Raw genomic sequence first — 19,365 nt, forward strand, 5'->3', positions numbered from 1 at the left:
ACTTCTGTTAGTCTCAAAGGTGCCACAGGACCCTCTGTTGCTTTTTACAGATTCAGACTAACACGGCTACCCCTCTGATAGTTAATCAGTTGTAATCTATTCTATTTGTGTGTTTAAAAATATTCTATTTGTGTGTTTAAAAATTATATATATATATATATTTTTAACACACAAATAGAATAGATTACAACTGATTAACGTAACTGCAAGCAGCAATAGGGAAGAATACTGTTTTTCCAAATTGGAAGAAGGGGATAAAATTTATTCAAATAAACCCAGGTTGAGATAAAGGAGAGATTATGTACCAGTAATTAATTCATGTCTAGGAAACTACCAAGATACACAAAAAAGATTAATAGATGCATAGATTCTAGGACTGGAAGGGACCTCGAGAGGTCATCGAGTCCAGTCCCCTGCCCTCATGGCAGGACCAAATACTGTCTAGACCATCCCTGATAGACATTTATCTAACCTACTCTTAAATATCTCCAGAGATATTTTGAATGTTTTCAGAAATGGGTTTGGATAAACAAGGGCTCTATTGCAGACCATTTTTATTTTAAAAAGGTCCATTTTCCATACAATTAAGGAAAAGTAAAATTGAAAACACCAAGTACATTTGAAAACACAAACTAAAGGATAAAGTATGACGACTAAATTAAAATGCAGGCTTCTAGTTCAGTTGAGGTTAGTAACTTGCTGGGTCCAGTCCAGCAGGTGCTCAAGGAGGTCACCAAGTGGTAACTCTTGGGCAACTTAGACTGAAGACCCTGAGTTTGTAATTCAATTATTTCTTTCTGCCACTAGACGCTGCTATTTCTTTCTCTCTGTAGCCTCACTGCTTCTTCTACTAAGGTTGCCTGGAGGTTTTTCCAGCCCAGTAGCGCTGAGCTCATCTAGAGAATTGTCTTTGAGAAAAATTTCTAAAGTTGACAACTGAACACATTTAGGCACAGGAGATATCCTGCAGGAGCAGGCCTAGTCATGCAGAGTGAGATATTCAGCGAAACAGCTTAGGGGCTGGGAACCTCAGGTTTTGGGAAAAGGCTTTTGGCAATATTCATTGCAGGGCCATTAGGGTCCAATTAGACAATCACATGGGCTAGCTGCCAGGTACCAGCGTTAACTGGTATTAGCTTGATAAAAGTTGAGCCCAGTTGCCTTTTAACCACACACACGACTTTTACAGTTTCTAGATTGTTGCATCAGGAAGACAATGGATTTCAGCATTCCTTATTTAAAATTTGCCCATTGTAAACATTAAAGGGTGTTTTTAAACCAGCTGATCTAAGCCAAACTATGGAACGATGGGAATCTTAAAAATGGTACCAGTGACTAAAATTAATATTACTATATGATTAACTCCTTAACACCAATGCAATAAAAGTGTCTTCTGAAAGCAAAGCAAATATTTTTAACCAAAAAGGAACAAAAAATTATTAGCAGACTGTGTCAGAACGTACCCGTGTCCACACCCTACACATTATTGTAATAATCTTTGTGCAACATGTGCCTTGTGAGGTATTATCTGAAAACTCATAATTTGCTGGTCATTACTGTTCTGAGAAAATGTGTGTGGCAACATTGTATGTGAAGTTATACGATTCCACTGTATGTTGTTCTTCACACATGTTCCAAACTGAGGTTGGCAAACAAGTCTGGCTCAAACAAAGAAATATGTGCTACTTAATTTGCATTTAAGCAGTAAACAGAGCCATCAAGCAGGAAGAGAAACAAAAGAAGCTCCAACACATTAGGAAAAAGCAGCAGGGAACATCCTTCCCTATAGACTGTCTCCTGAACCTCAGTTAGAAATGTTTTTCAGGAGAGGGGCTAACACTATAAAAAGGAAGTACAAACATCCCTCCTCTCCCTCTCCTTCGATTCACTGCACCAGAAGGGACAAAGGAAGCAGCCACTGAACTGGAAAAGGGGTCCTACCCTAAGAAGTTTGGTCAATAAGACTGCTTAGTGCATGTGATGAGAAAACTCTGATTTGAATTTAACATAGCTTGTTAAGTTAGGCACCAGTTGCATTTCATCTTTATTTTCCCTGTAACCATTTCTGACTTTTATGCCTCATTACTTGTATTCAATTAAAATCTCTTTGTAGTTTATAAACTTGTTTCATGGTTTATCTAATCCAGTGTGTTTACATTGAAGTGTCTGTGAAACTCCATTTGGGGGTAACAAGGTGCATGCATACTATTTCTATTAAAGCAATAACAGATCTTATATAAACCTGTATTGTCCAAGAGAGGGCTGGGAAGTACAGGATACACATTTCTAGGAGGAAATCTAAGACTGTGGATGTGTTGGGTCATCCTGCAGTATAATCAAGGCTGGTAAGACCGAAGGTGTGGCTGGCTGCAGCACATACACAGACATAGCTGGGAGTGACTTGCATGCTGGAAGCTTTTTGTGAGCAGACTGCAGGCTATAGCAGCAAAGCATTTTAAAGGGCACCCGAGGTTCGAGGGCAGAGGTGAAGTGGCTACTCAGTCTGGATTGTACCCTGGTATGTCATACAGATTATGCCCAAAAGACCGCAACCTATGAAATGGTTTACTGATGAGAAAAGATGAGTAACTTTGTTAATACAACCAATGACTAACTACCAATATAGTCTCAGTGTGATCCTGTTTGACTGTTCAAGACTCAACCACGTTTTCCATTACATAGAAAATGAATTTCTAGTAGGTACATAGTTAAACAGCTATGAAACCTGTCCAATTCAAGAATGTAATTTTGTTTAGTGATTTCAAATAGCTAATTTTCTTCACCTTTATTAATATAATTTATATGCATATTAACAAATATCTATGTCGCTATAATGCAAATTAGTTCTCAGCTTTTATTTGACATGATAGAATATGAATTACTTGCAGGAAATAATAGTTTTTGTTTCTTTGTATAGACAAAGCAGAGTGCTTTCCAGAACTGTGATGGGCCCCAATTTAGGAAAACATCCCTGTTGAAGAAAATACTAAAGCACATGCTTAAGTGCTCTCCTGAACAGGGATAGATTTTAGAACATGCTTAAGTGTTTTCCTGAATCAGGCCTACAATCAATTTTTAATAAAAGAGACACAATTATCTACAAAAAGAACAGGAGTACTTGTGGCACCTTAGAGACTAACAAATTTATTTGAGCATAACCTTTCGTGGGCTACAGCCCACTTCACGAAAGCTTATGCTCTAATAAATTTGTTAGTCTGTAAGGTGCCACAAGTACTCCTGTTCTTTTTGCGGATACACACTAACACGGCTGCTACTCTGAAACCAACAATTATCTGTGGTTCTCTAGTCAGCCAAACAGAATAGATTTATTAGTTGATTAAAAGTTAGCATTTAATATTGACCATTAATTCTTTCAATGTAAGTAGTTCAGTAAAATCATGTCAGTACAGTAGATGGAGGATTTGAACCTTAATATAAAGTTAGTAAGTGTGTTGCATTTTTTTTTAATTATTCACTCTATATTATCAAGACAGCAACTAAAAAGAAATTTTAAAATTTTGTGTTAACAATTCATCTTTATCAGCACAAAATGCAATTATTACTACAGCAGATGTAAACAGAAAAAAGGTAAATATATATATCTGCATAATATATATTATATACACACTGTGACAGACCCAGACCAGTGGGGTACAGGAGTCTGGTAGAGGGCAAATATACTGGTCACTGGATGAGTAGTTTTCTGTTCCTTGAGTGACCAGAGAAGGGGCTGCACTAGAGTAATCAGGAACCTGCTAGAACCAGTTAAGGCAGGCAGGCTAATTAGGACACCTGGAGCCAATTAAGAAGAAGCTGCTAGAATCAATTAAGGCAGGCTAATCAGGGCACCTGGGTTTTAAAAGGAGCTCACTTCAGTTTGTGGTGTGAGTGTGAGGCGCTGGGAGCAAGAGGCGTAAGGAGCTGAGAGGGAGAGGGTGTGCTGCTGGAGGACTGAGGAGCACAAGCGTTATCAGACACCAGGAGGAAGGTCCTGTGGTGAGAATAAGGAAGGTGTTTGGAGGAGGCCATGGGGAAGTAGCCCAGGGAGCTGTAACTGTCATGCAGCCGTTACAGGAGGCACTATAGACAGCTGCAGTCCACAGGGCCCTGGGCTGGAACCTGGAGTAGAGGGCGGGACAGAGTTCCCCCCAAACCTCTCAATTGACCTGGACTGTGGGTTCTTCCAGAGGGGAAGGTCTCTGGGCTATTCCCCAACCCACATGGTGAATCTCTGAAGCAAGAAAATCCGCCAATAAGCACAGGACCCACCAAGATAGAGGAGGAACTTTGTCACAACACCTTTGTCATATCTGCCATTAAGATGAAACGTGACAATTGAAACAACATCCTCAACAAAGAAAACAGTGATACTACTGAATAGTAACCAACAAAATTTAAATATCAAGAAGCCTACCACTTTAAAAGACTAATTAAGTCTACAATTAACTCTATGCTAGTGCTAGCCAGGGATCTCATTTTCTGTGATAAAAATCCCCAAATTCTCCAATAAAAACCCATACAAATCCATGTTGTTCTGCGATTAAAATGAAACTCTGAACTTTTAGCTTCCCTAGCCACAATAGGGAGTCCCACTGCTGGGGCTGGCTGCCCAAACCCCACCACCCAGGGCTGACAGCCCCGGTTTGCTTAATACAGTGAGCTGTACAACAGAGGCTCCGATAAACACGGTTCTACTATATGTTTTTGTTTTTTCACAAAATGTAAAAATTCAAAGATTCTCTGTAAAAACACAAATTCCATGTTTTTCCAAAACAAACAGATTTCTAGGATCCCTGATGATAACACACTTGCCATGGAATTCCACTGCAGATGCGAGTTTGCCTACAGAGGACCAAGTGAGCCTAGATTTTCCTCAACAATTAAACCATTTCTATACAGCTTTTAAAAATTATTTTATATCCCATCAAGCGTAAAACATTAAGGTTTTCATTAAACTATGTGTATTTTGAGAAAATGTAAGTTTGCCTGACTCCATAATCCAGCCCAAGACTGACATAGGGTTCTAATGATTGACATGACATCACTAGCACAACATAGATTGCTGATGATGCTGAGGGTAGGATCTGGAGAGGGAAGTGATGACAAGTCTGGAATTCAGACATGCAAAATAACAACAGAAAGGTAAATTTGAAGCTAATTCTGTACTGATCTTAAACTGGTTTAGAGATTTCAGCACAATTCTTGCATGCAGGTTTTGATGTTTTGTTTTTTGTTTGTTTGTTTTTAAAAAAGAACCTTTGCAAGTCACTTCTAAAAAGCTAAACAAACAGCTACCAAGATTCTTATGCATTGAGAAATGCTCTACAGTACCTTTATAATCATAAATGTACACAAGTATTGGCTGATTTTGACCAAAGGCACAAAATGACACCATGTGTTCATGTGGATGAAAGGCGACATCTCGAACTGGAAATGTGAAGGAGAGGTCAGAATACATGGCTACTTGGTCACCTATAAAAGGAAAAATAGAGTTCTTAATTTGTACTGTCATAAAAATTTGACATGATAATGTTGCAACTTTTTATAATATCCACTCATGTCTCTATACTATATTTATGTTACCAAAATCTTAGAGAAGAGGACTTCAACCTTTGTATTTTAAACTAGTTTATAACTTGGAAAGCACTATCCACTTAAAAAATATTAAATGGCACATAACCATAATATGTGTTTGTATCTTTCTGGGAAAATGCTTGTTATGTTAGTCATGGGCTTCAGTCATACTGACCAATGGGAATGGAAGTTTTGCACACCACTATTTCATAGAAGTTTTGGCCCAGATCCTGAACTCCATGGAACAACTTATGTCTATAAAGTTAAACACATGCATAAATCTTTTTAGGCTCAGGGCTTTTATTTACAAATTCTCTCTCGTCCTACATTCCACCTATTTTTGATAGGTACTGGGAAAGTCGTGCAATGATGTGTAGGTAGTTTTGAACCCTGGTTGATGAAGATGCCTTCAAAGCAAATCTTCAGAACAGACCTGCTTGCCTAAATGCCAGTTTTTAAATGTTTTAAATATCTAGGTTGTAACCTGATATAAAAGAACAAAGCAGAAAGTCAACAAAACCAAACTTTTGTTACTAACCACTACATTTAATTTCCTCTCTGCTACACACAGTACAATATGGTTAATTTAGACAAGAAATTCTCTAGCTCTTATTTGTGCTTTGCTTGTGGTTTGTCCAGCAGAGTTCTTTTGTATTTTAGTAGTTATGTGGGAATTATCCAGTTTTGAGGGCAATTTATGATGAATCCTAGTACTCCTACATCCAGGTGGCTATATATACTGATCATTCACTTATTAAAGGTCTTCAATCAATCAATTGTGCAAGTAAAATAAACAGCTCTTAATAACAGCCTGATCCGAAGCCCACTGATGTTAACAGAAAGACACTCATTGACTTCAATGGGCTTTGGAACAGGGTCTTAATCTGAATACACAAATACTTTGGTATCATATATGGAAAGGACAACTGAACAAAAGACCAAATTAGAAGTGTTTAATTACTACTAGAAACCTGAGATACTACCTGTGATTGAGATTTATTCCCGTATGAATATAATTTTTAATTCAGAGCATATAACTAATAACACTGATATAGAAGGTGGACCTTACATTTATAGACGTAAGGACATCAGCCTAAATTTTTATTTTGCACCAAAGTTATTACATGAAAAAGGGGTTTTTGTTGGTTTTTTTTTTGTTTGTTTTTTAAAGAAGGCTCTTCTAGAGAGCTTGACAACCTGGCCTAATATTGTAAAATAATTGATTGGTTACCTGTTTCTGGATTCCAAACATATGCTATCCCATCTTCACTTCCAGAAAAAAGAAATGTCCCACACGGTGTTAAGGTACTGTGAATCTTCTCTCTATAGTTTGTGGCACCTATGTATTTCTTTGTAGCCAAGCTAAAAATAAAAAATAGTCTGAGTTTGGCAATTACTTTCATAACAGACAAAATCTCCCATACCTCACATATGAATTTTCTGCTGAATAAATAATACTAGCTCAATACCGGTATCTTGTATTCAAAGTAGGCATCAGTGCACTGCGCACTTATTCACTGCATGTCCCATGTTCTCCCTCAAACCCTTCCCTTTCCTGGCTTTCATAATGGCACTTTTATCTCTGATAGTACAGAGAAATACTTAAGCCCATACCTTTGGAAATGGCAAAGGAATACCCAGGTCTGCACAGTGGGTACAAAAGCTGTCTTTGCATTTCCTTAATTCTGGGCTGATTATTTGCTGGGCCAAGGGGGTTGGACTGGAAAAAAAAGTGGTGGTACTTTTCCCACCTCTGCCAACAAAATAAGCTCTACCCATGTAAATTGCCAAAATGAGGTGCCCTTTACAGTAGGATGTGTAGATATTCAAAATATGATTGTGCAGCTCTCAGAGCTCAGCTCCTCCTCCCCTCTGTGAGGCTTAAATATGCCCAGGGGATTTGCTGGATTCCTTGGACTTGGCTCCTTCTTGACTGGGGGAGGGGTGGGAAGGTGGTGGTACTCTGAAACATCACCCATGTATGAAACCAAAATTAGATTTTTTTAAAAAATGGTATCACCATAGCACCTAGCAGTCCTAGTCATGGGCCAGGACCCCATTGTGCTAGGGGCTGTACGAACAAAGACCCAAAAGCCGGTCCCTACCCCCAAGGAGATTACAATAGAAGGCCATGCCTACAAAACAAACTAGTCGATTCAAGTTATATTGGCATACAGTCACCAGAGTTTGTATATTGCTTCAGCATGTGCATACTTGGCTACTTGCGTTGGCACTGCACATACTGAGCACGAGTGCCTGTGTTGATGCAAAGTATGATCTATTTCAGGTAGGTATCACAGTGCGCTACACACTGTGGTTTGGTTCAACGCCTTTTGGGAAATTTTCGCAATGTGTTATGGGGTAGAAATTACTCACGCAGGGATCTCTGGGAGCTAGCGGTCAAATTCCCAGCATGTAACTTACTCCATTCCATAATGCCATCCGTATTCCATAATTTTCACACTTTAAAAAAAAAATCCCACAAATCCAGGTGGCACTTTTCAGTGTCTGCCACCTCTGACTGAAGCACAGAGCCACAGAGCTCTACACTATTCCCATGAATGTTGCAAATACAGAACATGTGATCCTCTGGTATTTGCAGACCCACAGAAAATACCACAATAATGGGGGACATGACAGTTTCTTTTAGGTCAGATTGCTGTGGGACATAGTAAGAACCAATTCAAGGTTGTTGATGGCATTCATGGAGCAGCAGCTGACAGTGGAGCACCGTTTCTGGCCCCAAGAAATGAGCACTGATTGGTGGGACTGCAACATAGGCAGGTTTGGGACGACGAGTAGTAGTTGCAGAGCTTCAGAATGCGGAAGACCACATTCCTGGATCCGTGTGCCAATCTTGCCTCAGCTTTCCAGTACATGGAAACCAGAATGAGAGCATTGACAGCTGAAAAGCAAGTGGTGATCACATTCTAGAAGACTGCAAGACCAAATGGCGACCAGTCAATGGGAAATCATTTTGGAGTTGGACAATCCACGGTGGAAGTCATCATGCAATGGTGCAGGGAAAAGCGGCCATGGAGTTCTCCAAGGATTGAAACAGGCGGAGAGTCTGGGATTTTTGGACCTGGGGGATCAACTGGTATCTGCAGTATTTAGGTGTCATGCCTGAGAAGACTCATTATGTCCTGATGCATTTCTCTCTTCTTATCCTGAGGGGCTTCTCTTCTGTTCTCTCTTTCCCTTTCCATGCTGTCAGTCATCCTGGCCCTGCCAATCCTTTGTTCACGGTCCAATGCAGCACTGGCTTGTAGAATTTTGCTGAACCATGTCTTCCCTAATCCTCTTCTTTCTCTATTTCATCAGAGTCAGGCATTCTATGGGTGTGGAGGGGGCATCCCTCAAGGCTGCCACGCCTGAAGCTGCTGATAACAGACAGATGTACCATTGGATTTACAGTCACAACGGAAAGAGAAAGTTAAGCTTAAAATTTCCTTCCCTTACCCGCATAAACACTTTTAATAAGAAATGCTTATTGACACTTCAGCTATGGAGCGCCTCAGGATAGCACTGCGCTCCCCCCAGGCATGGTCAGTATGGCCCACTGAGATGAGTGAAGAGAAGAATTTTCTGCTGCATGAAACAATAAAATTTCAGTTCCCTATTCTTCCATGGGTACGGATATAGTGAAATGGCACTATTTTCCATAGGTGGTGGTGGTTTTAGCTGATATCTCACTTGGGAAGGTAATTAAGGCACAGATAACACAGCTGCTACTGGCATCCCAAAGTCACACAGGCCTGTATGCTGCTTGCCTGTTTCTTGCTACGGTGCCAGCCAAACTCATTGAGGAATGGCATGGGAAAATGTCCTATTTCAGAGGAAGAAATAAGACAGCCATTCCTAATCTTCAGAAGAGTATTGCAGAGTATCTCCATGAAAGTTTCATCAAGATCTCTCAGGAGGATAAAAGGAACATCCCTCTATAAATAAATGAAGTGCTCTACACAGCCCATCCACCTACCTAACCCAATAGGAGAATAAAAAGCACATGAGAACTCTGCCTCTGTTTGCTGTTCCTCGATCTTTTCTCGTATGAGTGAAACAGTGAAGGGTTGATACCTGTGTCTTATTAACACAGGGATGGGCCAGGTGCCCTCTTTAAATTTGAAGATTGTAAGGAAAAATGCATACACACTTACCCAACGCCCCTTCCCCTTCATCAAACTCATCCATGCTTCTCAGGCAGGATTGGCCAGACTGGCAGAGTTTTGAACAGGTTCCGGCTTGTAGCATGGCTGCAGCCCTCTGCCGCATCTCCCTCTTCTCGCTGTTCACGGCAGGGTTCTCTGTCTCAGGGTCCTCCAAGCTATCCACAGTGATCTGCAGGCTGCTGGTGGGGTCTCTGCCAAGAATGGCATGAAGCTCATTGTCTCACCGGGTCTGTGGTGCATCACCAGATCTATTGTTGGCTTCCCTGGCCTTGTGGTATCCTCGGCAAAGTTCCTTGGTTTTCCCACGGCACTGTTGATCCCTGTCATAACCCTTTGCTTGCATGCCCCATATAATCTGTTTGTAGAACTTCACTTTTCTATGTCTGGTCCGTAGCTGTGTCTCCACAGTCTCTTCTTCCCACAGGCCTAAGAGATACAATGCTTCCGTGTCTACTCCAGGCAGAAGCATGTCTAGTGTGTGGAGCCAGCATAGTCCACTGGGCAGTTGCACACAACAGGGATGAGCTACTAGGTGTGTTCACCAAGGTGGACAATCAGGAAAAGGCATTTTTAAACACACACGTGAGTTTTAAAGGGGTGGGGTGGCTTCCAGTCTCTGTGTCTCCCCAGAGCAGTGGAGTTCACAATAGTAACCAGATCAGTCACTGTTGCAGAGATGGGAGCATTGTGGAATAGCTGCTGGAGGACTGTTAGGGTCGACACAGGTCACACAGTGTCTACACTTGCACTGTGTTGGCCTCAGTAGGTCGACCAGGGCTCCATGCCATTCAGCAAAATGGTTTTACTGCATTGCTCTAACAGTGTGCTTATGTTGGCTAGAGACAAACTTAAGTGTAGACCAGAGGTGGGCAAACTATGGCCCACGGGCCAGACCGTCCTGCCCAGCCCTTGAGCTCCCAGCCGGGGAAGCTAGTCCCCGGCCACACCCCGGCTGTCCCCCTCCCCCGCAGCCACGCCGCACGGGCAGCCCTCTGGGCAGCGGGGCTGCGCGCTCCTGCAGGGCAGCACAGCAGCGTGTCTGGCTCCGTCCGGGTGGCGCAGCGGCCAGACTTGCTGCTCTGAGCGCCACGGTAAGGGGGTTGGGGGTTGGATAAGGGGCAGGGGATCCCGGGGATGGGGAGCAGGGGGTGGTTGGATGGGGCAGAGATTCGGGGGGGGGCAGGGGTTGGATAAGCGTGGGAGTCCCAGGGGGGCCTGTCAGGGGGCGGGGGTGTGGATAGGGGTTGGGGCAGTTAGGGGACAAGGAGCGGGGGTGGGGGTTGGATAGGTGGTGGGGTCCCTGGTGGCAGTTAGGGGCGGGGGGTCCCGGGAAGAGGTGGTTAAGGGACAAGGAGCAGGGGAGTTGGATGGGTCGGAGGTTCTGAGGGGGGCAGTCGCCAAGCTGTTTGGGGGGGAGACAGTCTTCCCTACCTGGCCCTCCATACAGTTTTGCAACCCCAATGTGGCCCTCGGGCCAAAAAGTTTGCCCACCCCTGGTGTAGACACATAAATTGGTTGAGACAAGGTGATTTACATCAACCTAACGTTCTGGCATCGACCAGACCAATGCGTACAATGAGAGACAGATGACTAGACTGACAGACCGATGCGGGAGTACTAAGAAACAACGAGGTCAGAATGATAGGCAGTCATCTCAACACACCAAAACCAAACAAACGCTGACAAAATCTTTTGTCACATTTTTTGTAGGCATTATGGAAAAGGATAATTTTACGGAGGATAATGAAATAGCTTTGAAGATGTTTATGGGGAGCTTCTCACACATGAGGGGCACTTGGGAGAAAGCACAAAGGTGCCTGATTGAAAACCTAACAAGTGGACGATGGAGACTGATATCATGGTTGATTGGAGCCAGGAGCAGAGATTTTCATAGTGAATGAAAGTTGACAGGTAGGCAGGGATAGGTCTTGAAAGTGAGGACAAATAGCTTATGTTTGATGCACTTGAGAAGGGGAGTCAGTGAGAGAATACAAAGAGAAGGGTGACATGGTCAAAGCAACAGGCTAGGAAAATTATCTTCACAGCACCATTCTGAATGGATATAAGCAGGGCAAGGATGCACTTGTGAAGGCCAGAGAGAAGGATGTTACAGCAGTACTTGAGACGATGAGAGTCTTAGCCACATGGACTGATGGCACATGTATCTTAGAGATGTTAAGCAGAAAAAGTTGGCAAGATTGAGACATAGCCTAGACATGAGGACCTAGAGAGAGAGGTCGAAGTCAAAGAGGATGCCCATGTTTCAGACCTGAATGACAGGCAGAATGGTGGGGTTGTCCAGTGATCAAAGAAGGAGGTAGTGGGGAGGACTTGGGGGTAAGAGTAAGAGCTCTGTTTTAGCTTTACATGTCACTCACAGCAAGTTGTCCAGAACTGTGATCCCCTCCCTCTCTCCTTTCTTTCATGAGGATTCAAATGGTAAATAGTGTAGACATTTAAAAGTATAATTGCTGGGAATCCAAATTAACACCTCATGGAGATGAATAGAGCAGTTCAAACCTCTCAGAGCTACTATTATGTGAGTCTGCAGACTCACATAGACAACTTCATATTGGTGACATTCAGCTCACATTTTTGAAGTTTGCTTCACAGTCACAATAACTGGAAACATTTTAGTGACAGTGGAGATTCTGAACACAATAATAGCTCCAAGGGGGTCGACTACAGCACATGGTACATACCCGCTGTTTCTAAGTCTTGGCTGGCTGATTTTCCAATGTTAAGTTCTTTGGCTGCCAGTGGCTCCAGCAGTATGTGGGGAAACCCTAGCCATGCCCACCTTCCTCTTCCTCCCGCAAACACACTGCCATGCCAGTAGCAGGAACGGTGGTAGTATAGAAACTATAATGTTGGTTCTACACCTCTGTAGGATCCCCCTACATTCATATGATCCTCAAAGGGCCCATTACAATGACTCCACACACAGATTCTGTGGATGGTTCAGTGAAAAGCAACCACATTGCACCAAGGTTCTGAGCTTTGGCCTCTCCACCAAGACCATTCCAAGGATCCTCCTACTTCTGACAAGAGGAAAAGTGCTGTAAAAGAGCTAAGTCTTCTGATAGCCCAAAACATGATAGTCCAAAAAATTTAAACAGGGTGATATGGGGAGAGAGCTACATTATAAATAAATGTATATTTTGAAAAAATGTCCCTAGACCTCTGATAGTTCCTTGTGCTGTCAGTGCTTGGAAAGTATTTTCCCCAAGCATCTTTTCTTAACATTGGGGAAACTTTGAGTATCTGTGTTCGTGAGGGGGAGGGGAGAAATTAAGAACAAAACATCAGCACATATTTTATGCTTTAATACTACATTCTCTTGTTTTTCTGGATTTAAGTTTTAGCCTTAGCGGTACATTCACTTAGAGCAGTTTTGCTTTTTGTAGTTTAATTTCTTTATTTTTATACTAATAGTTTAAAAATATTAATAATAAAGGGGAAAATAATAATCTCAGATTATATTTAAATGTCTCTCCACCCATCCATCTCATGTACTTATGTGGCCCCTATTACCATAGTATCTTGAATATATTTGAGAGAGAGTGAAGTGCTATTAGCCCCATTTTACTGAAGGGGAACTGAGGCACTGAGAGACTAAGGGCCTGTACCCACTAGTGCTTACTTCAGTATAACTTAAATCGCTCAGGGTTGTGAAAAGCCACCCCCGAGCGATGTATGTTACACTGACCTAAGTGCTGGTGTGGACAGCATTGTGTAAGCATGAGAAGCTCTCTCCTTTCATCATAGATCATCTGCACTAGTAGCGTGGCACAGCTACACTGGTACAGCTGCGCCGCTGTTGCAATTCTAGTGTAGACTAGCCCTAAGGCCTGGGTCTACACTAGGCACTTACATTGGTATAGCTACATCAATCAGGGTGTGAAAATCTCAGTGCAGACAGTGTTAGGTTGATAGAAGAATTCTTTTGTCAACCTAGCTACCACCTCTTGGGGAGATGGATTCCCTATGCCAATGGGAGAATGCCTCCTGTCAGTGTAGGTAGTGTCTACACTGAAGTGCTACGGCGGCATTGCTGTAGCGTTTTAAAGTGTAGACATACCCTAAGAGTAACATTTCCAAAGGTGCCTAAGTGACTCAGGCTCCTAAATCCCACTGAAAATCAATGAACCAAGCTAAGTAACTAAATATTTTTTTTAAAGGGACTTGGGAGACCTGGATTAAAATCTCTGCTCTGCTGCAGACTTCCTGTATGAGGCTGGACTTCCTGAGTGACATTGAAAAGTCAATGACATGGGGTAAGCGGCTAAATATTTGTTTTTAAATAGGACTTAGGCACTTTTGGAAATTCTAACTTACAGGACATGCCCAATGTCACAAAGGAAGCCTGTGGCAGAGCAAGGATTTGTAGTGAGGTCTCCCAAGTCCCAGTCTAGCTCTGTAACTATTGGACCATCCTTCTTCTTAAGTATGTATTTAATAATTTTAAAACATTTTATTGCCACGACGAGTCGATTTGAGACACAGAAATCTATGCATTGACTACAAAAACCTACTTACATTCGGAGATCCATAATTCTCAGAGCACTGTCTTTGGCATGGATTAATAAACGTCTTCCATTTGGATGTACCTCTAAATGATTTATTGGAGTCCCTTTAATATCATTTTCTTTTATTTCCTACAATGAAAAAATGAAGTTTATTGTAATGCAAGACTAATTTGATAGGAAACAAAGGTAAGGATGTCACGATGGTATTAACTCATGAAATTGGCAGGGGGCAGTACAAGGAAAGATTAAATGCAGTTTAAAAAAACCCCAAGCCAACAATGGTTCCTAAACAAGATACTATATCCCAAATCAAGTTTCCACAGCCAAATGGGATCCATAACTATGAAATCCTGAAAACCAGGATTGTTAACAGAAATGCTGACGTTAACCACAGAAGCGTGAACAAAGCTACTTTGACAAGATACATAGAATTAAAATAACAGACTATCTATGGAAGTACAAACAACACGTTACTGTGTGCAATTACAATGCTACCAATTCTCAAATGTTTGTTGTAAAAGCTGGTGCTAGGAATAAGCATTTACATTCTCTACTTACAGTATCATATCTAAAATAGTGACAAAAATCTAGAAATCCCCAGCCAGTGAATCACAGCATGTTTTATCAGCCGTTTGCAAAGTGTTAACAAGACATTTAGGGGAAATTTACTTTCCAACCACACAAAAGTGACATGAAAAAGTAATTAAATGGAAATTAGATGGCTAGATTTGAAACCACGTTACATAAAAGTTATCTTGCTAATTAAAAATATTTGTATACCTTATTAATACCCCAGTGTTGGACTGGATGTTGCGAACTTCCTTTGACAAAGGTATTCCAAACTATAATCAGCCCTGAGCTGTCTCCTGAGAACATGTGAAGTCCTGTAAAATAATAATTACACTTATGTAGTATTAACAGCAAGATTTTGAAACCATACTAAATGAACAACAGGGAATATGTGAGCTAGAGACATCTCCAAAACTAAATATACATTGGAAATTCTGTCTTATCAGTGCTATTAACAGTTTTATAGTCATTTCCACATTCATGGATATATTATAAACTGAATTATTACAGGCAATATTTGAACAGCAATGTTTTGTTTCTATTTTCTTCACTTGATGCAGGGATTGTCAAAAAGCCTAAATTTTGCTCATAATACATCACAGAAGTCAATATCGTAAATTCCAAACAGAATAAAAATGTAAATACTGTAATACTTACAATTAAATACCTTGACTGTTTTTCACTTAGATGCTAAGTTGGTTTTATTCAATGTCTTTGCTTTTTAGTATTGTCTTCCAGGCCTTAGATCAGACCCCTAGTGCGTAACTATCCAGTGAGGATCTTCGCTGAGAACAGGTTGAGCAAGAGCAAATGCAAATTTCCCTCCAATTGCTGCCTTTCAACAGCTGCTCTTAAACCAACAGTATACATCATTGTAAACAATGAAGTAGAAGGTTTCAGAGTGGTAGCCATGTTAGTCTGTATCAGTAAAAACAACGTGATTTTTCCTCCCTTGGTATTCTACTGTTAATTGAATTGTCTCATTAGACTGACCCCCCTTCCCCACTTGGTAAGGGGTGTGTGCGTGTGTGTGCGCACACACACACACACACGCTACTGTATTTTCCACTCCATGCATCTAATGAAGTGGGTTCTAGCCCATGAAAGCTTATGCCCAAATAAACTTGTTAGTCTCTAAGGTGCCACAAGGACTCCTCATTGTTTTTAAATGAAGTAGAAGGTTCTTTTCTTTCTATGGTAAGCTGCCAGGCCTACCACAGAAATAACCCATCTACATTTTCATGAAATACCTATCTGAAAAACCCAGATTCCAAAATACAAATGATCCATCTTTGGGGAGCTCCTCCATTCACACAGCATCAACTCACATCTCCATCCAGTTACGCATTTTAGAATCTCTCTCCAACACCTCTTCATGGATGTCTTGCCACCAACACAGTCTTAATACTGCCAAAATTGAACTCCTTATCTCTCCTTCCAAACCCTCCCCATTCTCTGTCATTGTTGAAAAATTCACCATCCTCCTAGTTCCCAAAGCTGTAACCTAAGACTTTGTCTAAGCTACAGGTTACTTCAGTATAATTTATGTTGCTCAGGGGTTTGAATAATCCATACCCTGAGTGACATAACACTAGACAGCACTATGCTGGCGGGAGAGCTTCTCTCGCCAACATAACTACCACCTCTTGCGGAGACAGAAGAGCTCTCTTCCATCGGCTTAAAGCGTCTCCACCACAAGCGCTACAGCATCGGTGCAGCTGTGCCACTATAAGTGCTGTAGTGTAGAGGTAGCCTAAGAGTCATCTTAGTCTCCAGTCTCTCTCTCTCTCTCCCCCCCCCCTGATAGAGAGAGAGACACACACACACACACACACACACACACAAAACCAGGCAAACTTTAAATCTTACCGTATCTTCCTCCACACCATTTCTAAAATCCAATCTTTTCTCTGTGTCTTAACAGCTAAAATTCTCAGTGACCCAGATCATCTCTCATCCTGATTACTGGATCATCATCCTCTTTGCCCTCCCTATATTATACTTACTCATCTAATCCACACCAAAAATAGCCACTAAGATTTTCCTTGCCTGTTGTTCAGATCAGGTCATCTTCCTCCTCTTTGAATCCCTGCACGGGTTCTCTCCTTCCCCACCATATTAGATTCAAACTTCTGGTCTTTGCCTTGAAGTCACTACATCTTTTTACCTCTTCCTACTCAGGGCTGGCTCCAGGCACCAGCTGAGCAAGCTGGTGCTTGGGGCAGCAGCTTGTAGGAGGCGGCATTCTGCCCAATCCTAGGGCGGCACGGCCGTGTGTGTGTGTGTGTGTGTGGTTCCGCTCTGGCCGCCCTGTAGGGGGCGGCGGCGTGGAGGATGGGAGCACCCTGCAGCAAGCCTGGCAGGGCATCCCGCATCCTTCCCTCCCAGCCGACCGGAGCGGTGCGGAGCCCTCCTGGCAGGGAGCACGGCGGGAGGGGCCGCGTGGCAGCGCCCCGCTGAAGCCCTGGCCGCCCACCTTCTCTCTCTCCCCCCACTAGCCACATCTACAGTGCAGGGAGTTCCCCTGCAGGTTTTTTTGTTTTTGTTTTTTTTTTTTGCTTGGGGCAGCCAGGAAGCCAGAGCCGGCCCTGTACCTACTTATCCCACTCTTTTTTCTAGGGCTGTCAATTAATCGTAGTTAACTCAAGCGATTAACTGAAAACAAATTAACTAGATTAAAAAAATTAATCGCAATGAATTGCAGTTTTAATCACACTGTTAAACAATAATAGAAAACCAATTCAAATTTATTATAAATATTTTTAGATTTTTTCTACATTTTCAAATACATTCATTTCAATTACAACACACAAAGTGCTCACTTTATATTATTTTTATTGCAAATATTTGGACTGGAAAAATACTGTTTTATCTTTTTAAATTCACCTCATACAAGTACTGTAGTGCAATCTCTTTATCATGAAAGTGCAAAATACAAGTGTAGATTTTTTTTGTTACATAACTGCACTCAAAACTAAAACAAAGTAAAATTTTAGAGCCTACAATTCCACTCAGTGCTACTTCTTGTTCAGCCAATCTCTAAGACAAACAAGTGTGTTTACATTTATGGGAGATAATGTTGCATGTCCTCTGGAATGGTGGTCAAAGCATGAAGGGGCATATGAATGTTTGGCATATCTGGCATGTAAATACCTTGCAATGCCGGCTACTAAAGTGCCATGAGAATGCCTATTCTCACTTTCTGGCAACATTGTAAATAAGAAGAGGGCAGCATTATCTCCCGTAAATGTAAACAAATTGTTTGTCTTAGTGATTGGCTGAACAAGAAGTAGGACTGAGTGGACTTGTAGGCTCTAAAGTTTTACTTTGTTTTGTTTTTGAGTGCAGTTACGTAACAAACAAACAAAAAAATCTACATTTCTAAGTTGCACTTTCACGATAAAGAGATTGCATTATGGTATTGTATGAAGTGAATTGAAAAATACTATTTCCTTTGTTTATCATTTTACAGTGCAAATATTTGTAATAAAAATAATAATATAAAGTGAGCACTGTATACTTTGTATTCTGTGTTGTAGTTGAAATCAATATATTTGAAAATGTAGAAAACATCCAATAATATTTAAATAAATGGTATTCTATTATTCTTTAACCATGCAATTAAAACTGCGATTAATTGCAATTAATTTTGTAATTGTTTCACAGCCTTATTTTTTTCCACATTGCCTCTCCACATCTCTGCTCAGCCCAAAATACCAGCCTTGACACACCATTTGCCTACTTCTCCCACAATAGTCTCCATTCTTTATTCCATACCAACTTCTACCATGACACTTACAAGAAACTAGCCAACTAAAAATAGTTAGGAAGAGGGTCAATTGTGGATAATCTATATATCTAAAATATGTATCATCAAGACCTTGCTAGACATCACCTTGACCCTTTTACATCTGTTGTATCCTTTTTCCCGTCTTTTGCCTGCTTATTTATCTTTTCGGCCCAGGCTATGTCTTCCTATATACGTTTGCACAGTGCCCAGCATATTGTAGACATGCCCAGATTACAGATAGTAAACAATAATTTAATACATCAACACACTGGGTAGTGGTAGATCTCAGTGAGACATTTTAATAAAACAACAATTGTAATAAAATAAAAACATCCTGTTTTTTAACAACTATTTCAATGAAATAAACCAAACTGAGCATGCTTGAATTGCTCTTTGTTTGAGATGAAATTATGACATAATGAACATACCTTCTGAATCAAAACACAGGGTATTGATGAAACTTTTGTGACCATCAAACTCCTGTAGCAACTGACCATAGAGCTCTTTCACTTTTGTATTCCATACCCTAATTACAGAGTCATAACATCCTGTCACCACAAGATAGTTAGCAACTGGATGGTACTTTGCAGTGTAAACAAATGAAGGATGAGGGAAAACTCTCACAGAAGTTGTAGCCTGGGTCTCAATTTTCCACATTCTTTAAAAAAAAAAAAAAAAAAAGTTAGGACAACTGTCTCATAACGTAATTACCATATAAATTAATACCAAA

At 41.2% G+C, this 19,365-nt stretch overlaps 1 protein-coding gene across 8 annotated transcripts in view; it reads right to left on the reverse strand.

Annotated features, from left to right (window-relative positions):
• Positions 1–19,365, reverse strand: part of AHI1 (Abelson helper integration site 1) — a 185,851-nt gene that overhangs the window by 119,800 nt on the left and 46,686 nt on the right. For all 8 annotated transcript variants that reach the window (XM_042848183.2, XM_042848185.2, XM_008176763.4 and 5 more), the window contains 5 exons: positions 19,064–19,293; positions 15,056–15,159; positions 14,286–14,404; positions 6,806–6,936; positions 5,332–5,472 (listed from right to left, as the gene is read on the reverse strand). In XM_042848183.2, coding sequence (XP_042704117.2) covers positions 5,332–5,472; positions 6,806–6,936; positions 14,286–14,404; positions 15,056–15,159; positions 19,064–19,293 — 725 coding nt within the window. The remainder of the gene's footprint in view (positions 1–5,331; positions 5,473–6,805; positions 6,937–14,285; positions 14,405–15,055; positions 15,160–19,063; positions 19,294–19,365) is intronic.

This window comes from Chrysemys picta, chromosome 3 (assembly GCF_011386835.1).
Source record: "Chrysemys picta bellii isolate R12L10 chromosome 3, ASM1138683v2, whole genome shotgun sequence".
Lineage (NCBI taxonomy): Eukaryota > Metazoa > Chordata > Testudines > Emydidae > Chrysemys > Chrysemys picta.